Here is a 19,130-nt window from a genome sequence, read left to right as displayed (position 1 = left end):
AACACATACTTTCTTTGAGACAAGAAAATTCCTCTTTGTGACCTCGCCACCTTTATTCCCAAGAAGAACTTGAGTCCACCTAAATTCTTCATCTCAAACCCAATTGTCAATTGCTCTTGTAGTCTTGAAATTTCTTCAGTATCATCTCCAGTAATAATCATGTCATCTACGTAAACAATTAGAGTTGTCACTTTTCCTTGCTGATGCTTTAAGAATATGGTGTGATATGCATTACTTTGGTTAAAACCATATCTTCTCATAGTTGAGTTAAACCTTCCAAACCATGCTCGAGGTGATTGTTTTAATCCAAATAATGTCCGCCCTAACTTACACACCACCTTGGTTTTGGAAGAGGGCATATAGGCTGGTGGGATATCCATATAAACCTCTTCTTCAAAATTTTCGTGGAGAAAAGCGTTCTTCACGTCGAGCTGAAGTAGTATACATGATACTCAGTAATTTAAGTACTTGATCACAGGGATTTGATAACTATTTACAATTAATGCTCATATTTTCTTGTGATTCTAATAACTCACGCCAACAGTAACAACTTGAGTTAGAGCCTTTAGTGCAAATTTGGTTTCTACTTCAACCTTCACTTTAACATCAACTTTTGCTTTGGCATTAGCTTTTACACATCAACTACTTCCTTTTCATTTGCTTGTGCCTTTTCCTAAGATTTTTCCTCAATAACTTCCTTCCTCTCTTCCTTGAACTTGATCTTCTTTTTTTGTGTTAAAGACTTGGCATGAAGAGATAATTGTTTTTTGCTTCGGCTTTAGGAGGACATATTAAAAGGTTTTCTCATGAAGATTGTACGAAATTTTGGTAGCTACACCTTTAAGAATCTTCAGTAACTCTTGCCTAATGTAAAATATAGACCCTTATAGGTAGAAGGTTGTGGTAACGTCTACTAAATATGTTTGTGTTGGACATCTATAAGACTTTTGATTCAAGGAATCTTCAAATCTAGGAGTCTTCACTCACTCTTTAAGCTAGTCATTAAGACAAAGCATCAACTATATAACAATATTGGGTCTTTTCATAGGGAGATACTGTTAATATATTTAATTTTCTATTTTAAATTATTGGGCTTTGTTTGTTTGACCCAACTTTCCTTTTTTGTTTCAACTAGGTCTTAATCTTTTTCTTATATATACACCATGTATTTTACTCTCTAATATACAAGTGAATAAAAGTTTCTTTTATATTTATTTTTCTCTACAATTAGGGTTCATCAAAACCTCTCTTTCTTCATTACGATTACGTGCGATTACGTACTCTACATTAAAGCATCACATCAGACAATGAATATTCATCTTCATTTACTGTAATATGGTATCAGAGCTCTTCGAATGAAGAGTTCTGCTGCGCTTCTCTCTGATTTTTATTTTCCTCTTTGCTGTTCTTGGTTATTTTTTATTTTTTTTCTATTCTCTTTCAAAATCTTGATTGGTTTTAAAAATCTTTTAGGCAATGTTTAATGAAAACCCTAGTCTTCATAGTCTTAATAATAGTCACACTATTACATGCAATTTTTGTGGTAAATATGGTCATACTGAGGCTGTTTGTTTTCACAAAGTGGGTTTTCCTTCTGGTAATGTTAAAACCTCAAAGTTTACTTTTACTAGAAAAGTCTGCACTTTTTGTAATCGTCTTGGCCACACTGTTGACACCTGTTATAAAAAGCATGGGTTCCCTCCTAGCTACAAATTCACCAATTGGACATCCTAAGCCAATAATATGATTACTACTGACACTTTTTCTGAGCTTTTTCCTAAAGAACAGGATGTAAAGGGGATTCAACTTACATCACAACAGTGCCAATTCCTTACCAACATTTTGCATCAGCAAAACCTTGAGGATCCTGCCCCTCACACTCAAATTAATCAAGTCGGCACCATCTCTACGGATGAAATCCCCAATACTGAGCATTCTTCAACAGGTAAGTTTCTCTCTTCACTATCTTCTATAAAAGAATCTTGGATTATTGATTCTGGTGCCACTGATCATGATTGTCACAATTTGAACGTTTTTACTACTTATACTAAAATTAAACCTGTCTTAATTAGTCTTCTAAATGGCCAAACTGTTTATGCCACATATTCTGGTTTAGTACGTTTTTCTGATCACTTTTATTTGTCTGATGTGTTATATGTGCCTCATTTTCAATTAAACTTAATATCTAAACTCACACACCAACTTAAATGCACTTTAACTTTCACTTCAACCCACTGCATTATACAAGACAATCTCACTCAAGAGAGGATTGATACAGTTAAAGCCACCGCTGGCTTGTACCTTGTCACTACCTTGCCTGCTTCTAGTCATTCTAAACCGCATTGTTTTGCTCCTTTTATTAATTGTAATATCACAGACAAAACACTATGGCATTATAGACTAGGACACCCTTCACATGAAAGATTACATGTCTTAAGCAAACAATACTCTTTTATTACTGTTGATACTCATCATGTATGTGACACTTGTAGTCGTGCAAAACAGAGAAAACTTCATTTCACTTTAAGTAATACTGTTACCTCTGCTATTTTTGATCTTGTACACTTTGATATTTGGGGACCATGTTCCATAATTTCTATGCAAGGTTTTCGTTATTTCTTGACTATTGTTGATGATTACTCGCATTATACTTGGGTTATTCTGCTGCATGACAAATCTGAAGTGCGTCAACACATCATTAACTTCACTGTTTTCGTTCAAAATCATTTCAAAACTAATATCAAAACGATTCGTACTGACAATGGTGTTGAGTTTGCTATGTCAAATTTTTATGCTTCAAAGGGAATTATACATCAAAAATCTTGTGTTGAAACACCACAACAAAATGGCATTGTAGAACGTAAACATCAACACATACTAAATGTAACTCGGGCTTTACTTTTTCAAGCAAATCTTCCTCCTATTTTTTGGGAATTTGCTGTAAATCATGCTGTTTTCTTAATAAATGCTATTCCTACTCCATTACTTGATAACATCACTCCTCATGAAAAGTTGTTTGGAAAACCATATGACATTTCCTTTCTAAAAGTGTTTGGTTGTCTCTGTTATGCTAGTACCATTACTGCACATAGGAAAAAATTAGATCATAGATCTATCAAAGGTATTTTTCTTGGCTTCCCGCAAAATACAAAAGGTTATATTATCTTAAATTTAAAGTTTCATAGCATAGAGATATCAAGACATGTAATCTTTCATGAAAACCACTTTCCATATAAATTGGACAGTGGCTTGCCTAAGGACCCTAACACTTTATCTCTCCCTATTTCTAATGCATATACTTCTGCTTTTGATTTTTTTTCTGATACTGCACCTCCTGTCGAGCCATGTGCCTCTACTCCTGCACCCAATATTGTTCCTCCACCAGCCTCATTATCCTATGATCTTCCAACAAATAGTGCCTCTGCTCCTGCATCCAACATTGCACCTCCATCAGAATTATCACCACCTGTATCTCCAGGAAGCATCTCACCCCAATTTCCAAGAAGATCAGCTTGTCCTCACCGACAACCTGCCTATCTTGCAGATTTCCACACTGCAACCAACACTGTAAGTAATAGATATCCTATTCATAATTACTTGTCTTACAATTCCTTATCTTCCAATTTTAGAAATGTTATTTCCTCTATCAATTCTCATCCTGAACCTCGGACATATAACGAAGCCTCCAAACATGCTTCTTGGCAATCTGCCATGCAAGATGAGCTTCAAGCTCTTGCTGCTAACAATACTTGGCAACTTACCCCTCTCCCTCCAGGAAAGAAAACTATTGGTTGTAAATGGGTATATAAAATCAAATACCATTCTGATGGCACTGTTGAGCGCCACAAAGCTAGAGTTGTTGCCAAAGGGTTTACCCAACTTGAAGGACTTGATTTCTTAGATACTTTTGCACCTGTTGCTAAACTCACTACCCTCCGCCTTCTGCTTGCTATTGCCACTACCAAAAATTGGATTTTAAAACAACTTGATGTCAATAATGCATTTCTTCATGGTGATCTCCATGAAGAGATATACATGACCCCCCCACCTGGCCTCTCTCTTCCTTCTCCCCAGCATGTTTGCAAGCTTCAACGGTCTTTGTATGGCCTTCGTCAAGCTGGTCGCCAATGGTACGCCAAACTTTCTACTTTTCTTTTATCAAATAATTACTCTATTTCTGTTGCTGATCACTCTCTTTTTCTTAAATATAATAATGATAAACTCACTCTTATTCTTGTTTATGTTGATGACTTGCTCTTAACTGGTGATGACACGGAAGAAATCAATACAATTACTGCATCCCTTCACCATCACTTCAAGATAAAAAATTTAGGTAATCTCACTTACTTTTTGGGACTGGAAATTGCTCGCAACAGTACTGGTCTTCATTTAAGTCAACGCAAGTATACTCTTGATCTCCTTCAAGAAACTGGCATGCTTGACTCTGCACCTGTGGCCACTCCTATGACTCACACCTCCCGTCTCTCTCCCGACCAAGGCTCACCTCTCGATGCTGATGCCACTTCTCAATACAGAAGACTCCTTGGACGTCTAATTTACTTAACCAACACGCGACCAGACATCACCTTCGCTGTCCACAATTTAAGCCAATTCATATCTGCACCCACAACTCATCATCAGCAAGCTGTCTCACGTCTTTTGCGTTACCTCAAGGGCACCCCTGGTGAAGGACTATATTTTTCTCACACTAGTTCACTTCACCTTTGTGGTTTTAGTGACTCTGACTGGGCAACATGTCCTACCACACGCAAATCTGTCACTGGATATTCCATCTACTTAGGAGACTCCCTAATATCATGGAAATCAAAGAAGCAATCAACTATCTCCCGCAGCTCCTCTGAAGCCGAGTATAGAGCCCTTGCCACCACCACATGTGAGTTACAATGGTTGTCTCACCTCCTTCAGGATTTACATCTTCCTCTCTCCCAGCCTGCAACCCTATACTGTGACAACAAATCTGCCCTTCAAATAGCTTCCAATGAAGTTTTTCATGAACGAACCAAGCATATCGAAATTGATTGCCACCTAGTTCGTGAAAAACTTAACTCTGGTCTCCTCAAACTACTACCCATTACTTCTGCAATGCAAGTTGCTGACATATTCACCAAGCCCCTTGCTTCCGCACAATTCTCTACTCTCAAATCCAAGCTGGGCCTGACAAATATCTACTCCCCAGCTTGAGGGGTGTTAATATATTTAATTTTCTATTTTAAATTATTGGGCTTTGTTTGTTTGACCCAACTTTTCTTTTCTGTTTCAGCTAGGTCTTAATCTTTTTCTTATATATACACCATGTATTTTACTCTCTAATATACAAGTGAATAAAAGTTTCTTTTATATTTATTTTTCTCTACAATTAGGGTTCATCAAAACCTCTCTTTCTTCATTACGATTACGTGCGATTACGTACGCTACATTAAAGCATCACATCAGACAAGGAATATTCATCTTCATTTACTGTAATAGATACACTAGAGAGATTCAACATTAATGGGTTGTGAGCAAACACATATAAGAAACTTGACACCACCTCCTATCCAAAACCTTAAGATAATGGGTTGGTGGTTTTCTTTCTTATATGTTGCATTTCTCATTTTTACTCATTGTGGGATTCAAACTCACTTGGATTTCTAACAAGATGTAGAGATCCTCAGCAGCAATCATGTAGTTCTGTTTGGTAGACAATCTAAAAGATGAGGCTTAATCAACAAAATCATAGACAATCTTTTGATTCCACATGTCAACAAATTTAGCCACGATTAAATGTACAATGAAGGTTTCATTGTTGAAGACGTACTTCTAGTCATAGGGTACATATGTTATGGTTAGCCAAGATGAACGTGACATAATGCACACTATATTTCTTCTTATTATTATTTAGCCTTAAATTGTAACATCGGAAGACAAGGTTGTATCCTGTTGAGGTAGACCTCATAAACAGTTAAAGGTGGCAATGCGGGTTGGCTTGTGCCGCATAGGCTCGCCCCAAGTTTGGCCCGCAAAATGCAAACCGAGTTGGCCCGCTCCGCAAGGAGTGCGAGCTCATTTCACTAACCCCCCGCATAAGAGGTAACTTGCAGGCCAGCTCGCATAAGAAAAATATATTTTATTTCAAAAATTAAAATTTCATTAATTATAAAAAAAACTTATTTCTAGTATTGAAAAATTTAAAAAAAAAATTCATTCAATTAAGATAAAAATAGAAATTCAAGTATGAAGATTGTCAGAAGGCTTGATTAAAAATAATAAGTTTTGTTTTGCATATATTTTTCCTATATATGTATGTAAATGTATAAAAATATCTTATCAAAGTTTTGCTAGAAAATATTTTAATGAAGATAACTAATTTTTTAACTATTCTATCGAAATCTCTTTTTATATTATTCTTTTATTAACAAATTTTAAATACAAGACTTTACTAAAAACTAAATCCACTGGCGCCATGAAGCATAAAGTAAACTAAAATATGCAATAGATGGGATTCAAAACCAAATTCCTTCAGTGATCAAAGAAACTTTAACCACTACACAAGACAAATTTTTTTATATTATTATGATTTTTTATTATACTTATTATTATTAATAATAATATTAATAACATTAATAATATGAATATTATTATTATTAATAATATAATTATTATTAATAATAATAAGTATAAATTATATTAATAATAATAAGTATAATAAAAATCATAATATGACCAAAGAACTTGTCTGGATTAGTGGTTAATGCTTTTTGGTCACGGAAAGGACTTATGCGAGTTAAAGTATATGAAAAGACACTTTCAAGAATTGGATCAAGATTCTATGCAAATCTTAATACCACACTCTTAATAAATATTATGAACAAAATGTTTCATCTTTTGTCTTTGAGTTTTAAATATAAAAACAATGCAAAGGTATTTTACAAATAAACTATTATCACATTTGTTTTCATTCTTATTAACTTTGGTGTAAAATAATTAATTAAAGAAACTTTTCCAAAATTGGTTGGAATCATATATTTCCTTATTTATAAAATTGTTCATTAGACAATATTATTGTGTTTAAGTTTAAATTCGACCAAATAACATTTTAACAATATATGCTGTTTTTATTATTATTCTGCTAAACAAAACATATGTTAAAAAATACTACAATACATTGTAGAAATTAATTCAATCGCGTAAATAGTGTAATACTTATATACCGTCTAAATCTTCATATAAAGGAACCTCAAATCCAGTGTATATTTTCTTCAAAATAACATAATTGATTCCACTATTAAAATAAAATTGTTTTGAATTTTTTTATATATATAATAGATTATAAGATTCATGTTATACTGTGGATGCATTTCTGATTTTTTTTTTAATAATAAATTATTAAAAAATAATAAATAAAATTGTTTTTATTTATTTTCTAACTAAATAATCTCTCTTTTTTTTTATAAAAGCTTTTATTATAGACATAATTATACAACTTGACATCTCAGCTAAGCTGACCCCTCAAGCAACAACAGTCATCGGTCATCACATGAAAAAAAATATTATTAAAAAAAGAAAATACAAAAATATGGGGGACTAGACCAAAACCCATATATTAAAAAAAGATACATAGGTAAACTATACCTATTAATAAAGAATTCTAAGAACACATTAGATGGAAGCCTATTATACCAATGAAATGATTCTCTATGAATAAATTCTAAATTAGCCAACTTATCAGCACATGCATTTCCTTTAAAAAAATATGAGTAACCCTAAACCTGATTTTTACCACAGTAATTAAGACAAGTATTTCATCGATTATGAAGCATCCACGAAATGTTAGTCCTAGCTGTAAACGCAACAAAAACCAAGACAGAATCACATTCAAGTCAAACATTGGTAAACCCTATCTTTTGAGCTTCCTCCATAGCATGTATAACTCCATAAAACTTAGCAACCATAGCAGTCTGAACTTCAAGAAACACAGAGAAAGCACCAATAAACTCTCTCATACTCCCACGGAAAATACCTCCAAAAGTAACAAGACCAGGATACCCTAGCAGAGCAAGCTTACTCAATTTAACCAAAGGACTATCATCACTCTTAATAAAAGAAAGAAGATCATCATTATTAAAGAATTGATATCTTGTTCCTCCCTAACCATGATATGATTAAAAAAATGAGACATCTGTCGTATCCGAAATACTAGCACCATCAATAACCCTGCAATATTTGCTAATGAAGTAGTAGAACATCATTTATCATTCCCGAAATTAATAAAAGTACATGTACCAATAGTCCAAGAAGTATAATCAAATATAGTAAAATAGAACTGCTTAATTCCAGGGCAAAGAGACGAGGATCTATAAACCATTCTAAACTCGTATTTTGATTTAAGAACCCTGACTTTCAGGAGAAAAGGCCAAAGTCGACTGCTCTAAGCAAAATTTCAAGCAAACTTAGGAAGATATGCATTATTTTAATGACGAAGAATAATAATCTTCAAACCTTTATTCTCAAGAGGAGAACAAATTGTATCCCAATTCACAATGACTATGCCTTTTATCAGAATATCACCAATCCAAATAAAATTTCGACACCACTGCTTAACTTGATTAAGAAGTAAAATAAATCATTTTTAAATATTAAAACTATAAGTTAAAAATCCACTAATCATATCTAATAACCTTTCCCTTCATCTCAATAGATCATACACCTAGTATGTACCAATAATGAAGTAAACTTTGACCCACCACTTTGGAACCCATAATAAAGGATAAGAAATCAGTGGCAGAATTGGTCCCCAATTTGTGTCAACCACAAACCAACGAATCCTATGTTTATATGATATAATTGGGGATTTAATGTTGCTACTGGGCACATCTGCTATCAAGGAATTGTCCCACAAGCCAGCCATATATTAAAACATGCAGTGAAAATATAGTTAATGTTATAACAACTCCATATTTTAAATCTGGGTAATGTTTATTTTAAAAATGAAATCAATTATATTAAAAAATATATTTTATATGTATTTAAGATAACTAACATTAACAATGATTATTTATGATAAAATGCGTAAAACTCTGTTCTTCTATTAATTTTTTAATATGATTTTTCGATAAATATATATTTTTTAATTTCTCAACTAGTTCTTGAAAATCTATTTCAAAAATCCTTAAAATATACACTAAAAAAAAACCATTAATACTTCTTTTCCGTATGGAATATAAGGGGAAAAAGTGAACCACACTCGTTATGAAGGTTAATTAGTAATACTAATTTCATTTAAGATATAAACATGTTTTCTAAACTATACCTTATTTGAAATTTGACGTAAAATATCAAAAACATTTAACATTAAACGTCAATTAAATGAATGATGTTTTTAGAAGTACTTTATAATATTAAATTATTTATATTTGATCGAAATACATAATTTTTTTTTTTGTTTATTTTATCTTTCATTTGAAGGAGTATCATTTTATTATATGTATAATATGTAATTTTACCTTTTACTTGAAGGAGTATTATTTTTAATATATTTGTATGATATTGTAATTTAATCTTTTACTTTTCAAGCCAATAACTTTTTCTTACACCATATCAATCAGTAACTCCATACATGTTTAGTATAAAATATATTTTCTTTTAGTTTTTGCCAACATTTTTCTAATTTTTATATTTAATTGTACTATATATTAATTTTATTTGACATTAGTATTCATTTTTTTTCTTTTTCTGCTTCTTTTATCAAATTATTATACAAACAAAAATTTTGGTTTATATAGGATATATTCCAATCCAATGACATTTTCTTAAAAAAATATTATTTGTTCTCACAATTTACAATGTACGATTAGTTGGCTTAATAACCTAATATTTTAATGCTTGACATTCATAAGGTTGGTTTGGTTAGAGAATTAAATGAGTAAATACAAAAAAAAAGCATAAATTTATAAAAGTGAGATTACTTATACTTTTCTCATTTTATTTTTTATCTACTTTTTAAGTGGTTTTTTTTTATTTTTCTGTATTTTTTAGTCAAATATATTTTATTTCTGATTTTTATTCACGGCAAGAAAATCATGAAATAAAAATCAATTTTTAGAAACCAAAATAATTAGTAGCAATAGTAAATAAATTAGAGACATTTTAAAAACTAAAAAACAAATTGGTTTCTAAATTAGTTTTTATTATTGTTAAATAGTTTGTATCTAATTAGCAACAAAGGTTTTAACTACCAATTATTTAGTTTCTAAATTTGGTAGCAAAACATTGGTTGCTAATTACATACCAATTTATAAACTATTTAACAATAATAGAAACTAATTAAGAAATTAAAACTTTTTTATTTTCTAAAATTGTTTCTAATTCAATTACTATTACAACTAATTATTTTGGTATCTAAAATTTGATTTTTATTTCATAATTTTCTTATAGTGATTAACTCGACCCACTTGTTATTGTATTACAATAAAAAAAAATTGTTATTATCAGTTGCCTCCACCACCCATTTTGCAACAAAAAAAAAACATTATGAATTTGAATAATAAAATTCAAAATCATATAAAATCTTCAACTTACTCAACCAACACCCACAAATTATACAAAAACCTAATTCATTTTCACCCATTAAAAAAAAATATTTTTTAATTCAATCCAAAGGCTCACATGTTATATGTGGAATTCTATGATTCATAATTTGAAAAAAAGTTTAAAACAGTTGTATGATTTTTTTTTTCTAAAGTAATACTTATAAAAAAAATTATCCAGCTAAACCTAAATTTATTTTATTTATCAAACACTACTTAAAAATATTATTAATTAAAAATAATTTTAAAAACAAAAAATAATTAATTAATATATTAACTAAATTAGATAATATATTATTGAAAAAAAAATTATTAATATATAAAATAGTTTTTAAATTTATAAATTAATTTCTAATAAATTGATATTTAATTAATTACTTAGTATCTAATTAAATATTAATATTTTAATTATCAGTTTTAGAATTTAAAATAATTGATAGTTAAAATTTTGATAGTTAATTAGATACTAATTTAAAATTTAATTTATACATTTTTTTAATAATAAAAATTAATTAAAATATTAATATTTTTAAAAATTTTAAAATATAATCTAGTTTATTCAATATAATGACTAATTATTTATTATCTCTAAAATTAATATTTATTTAATAATGTTTTAGTGAAATTAGACTTTTTTACAATTTATAATTTGGTTTCTATTAACTGAAATTTGACCTTCATCTTTTAATTCTGGTGTTGAAAACCAGGTCAGATTTCGATTTTTCATGAACATAACTTTTTACCTTTTTTGCAAAAATAATTTTAATAAATACTTAATAAAATAAGCAATAGCAAATTCTATTTTTATTTTGTTTTTGGGTTCATTAGAAATAATTTTAATAATACATAAAACTAATTAATAGACATAAAAAAATATTAAATTTAAAATAATGTAAAATAAAAAGTATTATATTATTAGTGGAAGAAATAAGAACAATCTAAATAACTTTATAATATTGTGGCATGTGTTGCACAATTTATCTGTCAGCATATCAGTTTTTCGTATGAACATGGTTTTTGTTTTGGTATTATACAGAAGAGTGAGAATCAGAAGTGAAGGTGAAAACACAAGCAAGCTTACAAATACTATGAAGTGACTGTCCTTGGCTTTTGGAGTCTTTCTTTCCTTACAGTTATAAATGCAGTGAATAGTACACAAATTATGCATTTTCAGTTCCCACATGGAAAGCAAGAACTGTTGTGAAAAAGAAGGAGCATGGTCTTCTGAAGAAGACCAGATTCTCTTCAACTGTGTTCAACTCACTGGAGAAGGAAATTGGAGAGACCTTCCCCAAAGAGCTGGTACATAATATGCAAAGAATCATCTTCTTCAAAAAATATCTGATTTTTCATTTTGTTTTTGCTTCTGCTGAATAGGGTTGAAACGATGTGGTGAGAGTTGCAAGCATCGATGGCTGAACTATCTGAAGCCAACCATTTCTATCCCCACAGAGAACTTTTCTTGGGATGAGCAAGAACTCATAATCAGACTGCATAAGCTCTTGGGGAATAGGTACTGCTTTTACTTCATTATTCTCAACCTTTCTCATTTTTTCTTCCCCATGCTTTTTCACTTTAACATGAATTTTAAGGTTGTGTGATGGTTTTTGTTTTTTCACAAATAATAGTGTGTTTCTGGAAAAGTTTTCTAAAATCTGAAGTAAATATACTACTTAGTTCATAGTGTATATCGACGACTTCTACCATAATAATCGTTGTTTTAGAACACCATATGTATTCAGATTATCTACCATAATCGTTGTTTTAGAACATAATCGTTGTTTTAGAACACCATATGTATTCAGATTATCTACCATAATCGTTGTTTTAGAACACCATGTGTGTTCAGATTAAAAGATATAAAACGACAACTTTTATTATAATCACAGTTTTTATACTTCATACATGTATCATATATATAAATTATGAAGAGGTATAAAATGATGGTTTTTATCATAATTATCTTCTTAAACTGAATATAATACAACGGTTAAATAGTTGTCTTCTTTGTTTAAAAAAATAGACTATAGGTTGAAAAACAACTATTTCTGTCTGAAGTTTTCTTTGATAATGAGAAGAAACAAGGAATCTTAAGAAAAAGAAATAAATTTTGTTCAAATGGTTTTGATAAGAGTATTCCTTTTCAAGGCAAGAATGTTCTTCTTCTGTCTCTTTGTTTTGAAAAAGTTATTTTTTTCAAATAAATTTGAAAAATGACACTATTAATTGTATATTGCAACATGTTTTATTTATTTGTGAAAAATAATTTTATTTACATATATACTTAATCATTTGTGAAAATCCATAACCTCTTGACATTATTAACAAATTGTTATTTGCCATTAAACATCTCAATAATCTCATGACACTGTTAACATAAATAATTATATGTTATGTATTATATCTATGAGACAATATTAACCATATTTATACCTATATAGGTCCAAAGCAAGTGAATGCTAGGTGTAGAACAACTGGCTCCTTAGTACACATTGCTTTTTCCATGCTTAACATGTGCACAAAAATTATACCTAATTCAAATCACACAAATTTTATATCTATTAAAAACAAAACATTTTATACACTTAAAAAAAATCATTAAATACAAACTAATTTTAAAAATAAAAAATAATTAATTATTATATTTACTAAATTAGATATTACTTTAATACTAAAAATATTATTAATATTTAAACTAATTTTTATTATTGATAAATATTTTTTAAATTGGTATTTAATTAATTATTAATTATTTTTTGGTAGTTAAAACTTTAGTAGTTAATTAGATACCAATTTAAAAAATATTTACTAATTTAGATACCAATTATTTTTTTAAATATCTAAAATAATATATAATTTATTCAATATAACAACTAATTATTTTTTATCTCTAAAACTAATTTTTATTTAATAATTTTTTAATAGTGCACTACAAGAAAATCATGAAATAGAAACCAATTTCTAGAAACCAAAATAATTAGTTGCAATAGTAACTAAATTAGAGACCATTTTAGAAACTAAAAAGAAATTTGGTTTCTAAAATAGTTTCTAAATTGGTATCTAATTAGCAACCAAAGGTTTTAGAGACTAAATTTAGAAACTAAATAATTGGTATCTAAAATCTTAGTTGCTAATTAGATACCAATTTAGAAACTATTTAACAATAATAGAAAATAATAGAAACTAATTTAGAAACCAATTTTTTTGTTAGTTTCTAAAATGATCTCTACTTTAGTTCCTATTGTAACTAATTATTTTGGTTTCTAAAAATTGGTTTCTATTTCATGATTTTCTTGTAGTGGTGATAGTTTTTTTAGTGATAAATTTTGTTGTTCCAAATTTTTTTATGAGCAAAAGTTAAATAAGATATTTGAGATGTGTCTCAACCTTTATAATCTAGAAGGAGCAAAACTAAACATGTATGATCCTATGCTTCTTTGACACACCCTCACTGGTTTTTGAGGGTCCATTGATTGATTGTTTGAGTAACCCTATGTGACACAGATGGTCTATGATTGCTGGAAGATTACCAGGACGCAGTGAAGATGAGATCAAGAACTTCTGGAATACTCATTTGAGCAAGAAGGAGTTAGAAGAGAAGCAGGAAAAGAAGAATAAAGTTCCAAGCACAAGTGTGGCAACTACTAGCATGTCCAGTGTTCAATCTCCATGGTGCTCCCAAAACCACCTTAATATGAATTCCATGGAATCTCCAAACCATGTCATAGTTAGACCTAAAGTTGTTAGGTTAACTAAGGTTGTGGTGCCAAGACAGGTACCCAATGGAAAATGCAATCAATTTGCCTCTGCATCAATTTCATAATTCTTTTCCTAATTTCACAAAAAAATAATTAGTTGTTATAGTGACTAAATTAGAGACTATTTTAGAAACTAAAAAAAATTTCTAAATTAGTTTCTATTATTGTTAAATAGTTTCTAAATTGGTATATAACTACCATAATTGATTTTTTTTCTGTAGTGTTGCCTTGAACCTAAGAATTATAATTGATAAGATCTTTTAACCACTTTCTTTTAATTTCAGTCAACAACTTGTCTTTATTATTTTTCTTTTCTTTCAAAGATATATAAAACCATTTAATTGCTTTTAACTCATTTAAGGTCTTTCCATATATTGTTCCTCCAATAAATTGCATTCTCCTTGCACTTGGTAAGTAAAATTAAGGTTCAGTTTCATCATATTATATATATATATATATATATATATATATATATATCAACATCATCTTCATACTCTCTTTTTTTATCAGCAAAGAATAAATAAAATAAAATGGGACATTTCAGGGGTGTCACAACTCTTATACAAAACACCAAAAACTAGTTTTCTAACACTCTACTAACTAAGGATCCAACAAACATTGCATTACAAACCAAGATAAAATCCAAGTACAAGATATAGAAACCCAACAAATCCAGTTACATCAACCCACCAAAGAGGTCACATGCTCAATCATCTTCATACTCTATGCTGGAGTGAGCATTGTTGTATTGTTCGAGATCTCACATTAACTAGAGATTAAAATATTTTATAGTATATAAGTGGGTGCAACCTCACTTTATAAAATTGATTATAGGAAGTTGAGTTAAATTTAAAGTTTACTTTTTAATACTTATAAATATATACCCATAACATTAAAATAAAGCAATAGTGTTTTATTTACTCTTTTAAACTTAATTTTTTTTCCAAGTAAATATTTAAATTTAAATTTTGTTACAATTATTCTTTCAGGTTTATCATCTCATTTAGAAATGGATATTAATTTAAAATGTCAAAATACTTTAATTTTAGGTTTTTGTACATACCCACTTTCAAACTCATCTGAGTCCATTCTTAAATTTGACCCTTTTTTATCTTTTTTGAAACGATATTTAGACAAGAGTGGTAAAATAAATAAGTTAATAAAAGTTATTTTGGTGAGGATGTGCAACAAGCTCAAGACCCTTTATATTTTTCTTTAATTTTTTTTATAATTCTTAACATTTTAAATTAAATGTGATTACATAAATAATTAATTAATGAATAAATCCATGAAAATATCTTAATAAACTTGTGCTTGAAATTAGCCATTGAAATCGATAAACCGTGACCACACATGCTGTCGGAATAAGATAATAAAAAATGGATTTTATTAAAACCAGAAATATATATTAATGAATAAGTGGTTTGCATCTAATGATAATTTCGGTCAAGTACAAAATTTGCTAATTATAAATTTAATTTACCACACCTTTCAATCAGAGATAGACAAGAACAACTAACTTTATAATACTTATCAAATTTGATATAAATATTTTTTTATATAACATTATTAAAAAAACTATTAAATATAAAATAATTTTAAAAATATAAATAATAGTTGTTGAACTAAATTAGATACTATTTTAAAAATTAAAAAAAATTATTAATTTTTAAATTAGTTTCTATTATTAATAAATAATTTTTAAATTAATATATAATTAACTATCAAGAATTTTATTATCAAATTTAAAATTTAAACAATTGATCATTAAACTGTCTTTTTCTCTTATGAGGTAAGGAGTGGAGTTTAAATTTTAAGGTTAAATATTATTTTTGTGTCTACACTTTGGTTAAATCCATTTAGTTTCTCATTTAAAAACATAAATATTTGATTTTTTTTATAATTTAAAAATTCATAATTTTAGCTTAATTTTCACTTTTTTATGTTTAATTCTTCGATTATATAAACCCAACACATTCATTTAAAATACCATAAAAATTATTTAAATAACTAAATCTAAGAAACTTTAAGAAATAAATAATGAAAACAAAATTAAACATTGAACAAAATAAAAGTGATTTTTTAAAATTAAGAAATCATATTTTTATATTTCAAAATAGAAAAATCAAAGTTGCAGATTAAACAAAAGAAAACAACTAAAATTATATTTTAGCCTTGATTGATCGCTTTTTCTTGGCTCATGGATAATTGGTCTCCAAATTCATAGTTTATGATTTTGGAGTTAATTACTATTTAGATTAATTATGTCGTGAATATTTTCTGGTGATATTAACTAATTTCTAAATTTTATTTTTTAAAATTAAATTATATATTAGCTAATTTATAAAAGGTTAAATGGAATCACTTAAAATTATAGAAGCTATCTATTATCAATTTTTCAAAATCAGTTTCTTTAATTAATGTATAAGTTTATTTTTTTTATCAGAAAAAAAAATTAAATAAGGATATTTCAGGGACATCCCAACCCACACACAACTGGTCTCAATCTTCATCAGTTAATCTACACGTATTGAAGAAGATAATTTTCTCTAAGAAAAATGATACATTGACAACTTTATGTATACAACTCTTTTCCTTTGTTTAAAATTTCAATTTTTATATGGCATGATAAAAATATTTGTTTATATAACTAATTAGAGATTGTATAGTTGAGTTTGTTAATATATTTTTTTTTTTATCTAAAAGGTTGTGTTCCTATTCCATACTCTTAACAGTTGGTGATGTATTATTTGCAAACTTCCTTCTTAAAACGTTAAGAATGTACATACAATTGAGTGCTGAATGAACGAAATTAAAGGGTTTTTTAATGCTCACTTGTTTTTTTATGGTGACAAGAATGCAGCAGTTCTTCATGCTTCAGGTGGGATTGTTTGGAAGTTGCAGGAATGACCCTATGATTTGAAATGGCTCTATAGTTTGTTTGATTCACATGCAATGTTATGTTGTGTTGTGTATTTGGACTTTTGTAATTGGCAAGGAGTGTCTCATCAGGTTCAACACCACTAACTTCTTGCACTTTTTTCACTTTATTTTGTTAAGTTTGTTTTCTATTATTTATCAATATTATTCTTTTTCTAATAAAAAAATAAAAGTTATTGTTCCTGTTAGGGAGGCAGGACCTAGAAAACTATTGAAGTCTTCGTCTTCCTTTTTCGGTCGGGCAAGTTGTTGGATGATGAACTGGGGTTCTTCTCGTCTTCGTGTTTCTCCTTCGACACTTGGTCTCAGGCGAACACCGAATGGGGTACCTGCGGAAGGTACTCCGATGCTCAAGTAAGTAAAACGGGTGATAGGTACTCAGGTAGGTGTACAATAATAAATTACGTACCTTTCTCCTTAGGATGTGTGCTGTTTATATTATTTTAATGGGCTTATCTTATTGGGTCTGATTAGTGGAGTGGATCTCACTTATGGGTGTATTACCTAATCCTTAATGACGGGTTAACTTCACTGACCTTGATTTGAGCATTAATGGATGTATGGGCCGACCGTGACGATTCCCCTAGTCTCGACCAAGTTTTCGTGGTCTCGGCCAAGTCTCTCGGATCTCAGCCAGATTTCCCTAGTTTCAGTCAGGTGGACAAGGTCTCGAACAGCTGGGTGGGTCTCGGTCAGAAAGATCGAGTGTCGGTCTCGCCCATACCAGTAAAACTATCAATGTAGTAAGAGTTGTCAAGATCACACTCTATGGAAAAAAGGGTTCTTCTTCTGGTTTGAGTTGTTCAAAGTCTAAATCGATTGACTAATTGTGTTGGCCCTACAACTTGATAATCTCACAGCTTTTGCATGTAAATGAAATGGAGACTTTTGGATGACCTTGGAGATTGAACACTATTCACTGTAGGAGTTGTCACATTATGCTCATAACTTTGTTGTTTTTTTCTGCTTATCTTCTACCTCTTTTTCTTCATATAAATCTTCTTATATATAAATTGTTAACAGAAACCATCCATTGTTTACTTTTTTAATGGTTTCAATCACCATATTGTCATCAATAACCTACAATGACCTACGCTACTAGAAAAAAGTTAAGAACTAATTTTACAAATAACAAATAATTAATTATTATATTAATTAAATTAAATATTTTTTATAAATTAAAAATTACTTTTTCATAATTTTGTAATCTTAAATTTTTATCCATAAAAAAATACAATTTCATTCACACTCACTCATAACACCATTCACAAATTTTCATAAACTTTCTTACTTTATTTAACTTAATCCAAACAACTTTTTTTTTAAATATTTTTTCTTTCATATTATCATAGACTCCATGCTTTCTTATCACGAAATCGATGAGCATGAATTATCCATTGTTGATACATTAAAATGTGAAAGTAAAAAGAAAAAGGACAGCACTTGGAAAGAGCAATAAATGAAGTGGTCCATGCATAATATGAAGTAAAGATTTTGAGATGCATTCTTATCCATAATGGTGGCCAAGCATGATTCCATTATTGGTAGGTAAGACATACACAAAATAGTAAACACAAACTGATTCAATCTCTTTAGGCATATGCATGAATCCTACTAAAAAATATTTGTTTATAGTTTTTATATTATGTATCATTATTTTTTTTTTCAATTATTTTAGATATATTTATCATCCTTTCTCATTCTCTAAGTATATGTATATGAAAATACTTTCACATTTGAAAGTTACTATTTAATATAAGCATAGGAGGAGTTTGTATGAAAAAGTCTTGACCCTTCAATATTTGTATATAAATAAATATTACAACAAAATCATAAAATACAACTA

The 19,130-nt window shown here is 29.0% G+C and overlaps 1 protein-coding gene across 1 annotated transcript; it reads left to right on the top strand.

Annotated features, from left to right (window-relative positions):
- The first annotated feature begins 11,539 nt into the window (after positions 1-11,539).
- LOC137822676 (transcription factor MYB114) lies at positions 11,540-14,617 on the top strand. Its single transcript, XM_068627620.1, has 3 exons — positions 11,540-11,888; positions 11,964-12,099; positions 14,091-14,617. The coding sequence occupies exons 1-3, from the start codon at positions 11,768-11,770 to the stop codon at positions 14,407-14,409; spliced, it is 576 nt and encodes a 191-aa protein (XP_068483721.1). The 5' UTR covers positions 11,540-11,767; the 3' UTR covers positions 14,410-14,617.
- The last annotated feature ends 4,513 nt before the right edge of the window (positions 14,618-19,130 follow it).

This window comes from Phaseolus vulgaris, chromosome 9 (assembly GCF_051622355.1).
Source record: "Phaseolus vulgaris cultivar YP4 chromosome 9, ASM5162235v1, whole genome shotgun sequence".
Lineage (NCBI taxonomy): Eukaryota > Viridiplantae > Streptophyta > Magnoliopsida > Fabales > Fabaceae > Phaseolus > Phaseolus vulgaris.
The sequence above is the reverse complement of the archived record's forward strand: the minus strand, read 5'-3'. Positions and strand labels throughout refer to the sequence as shown.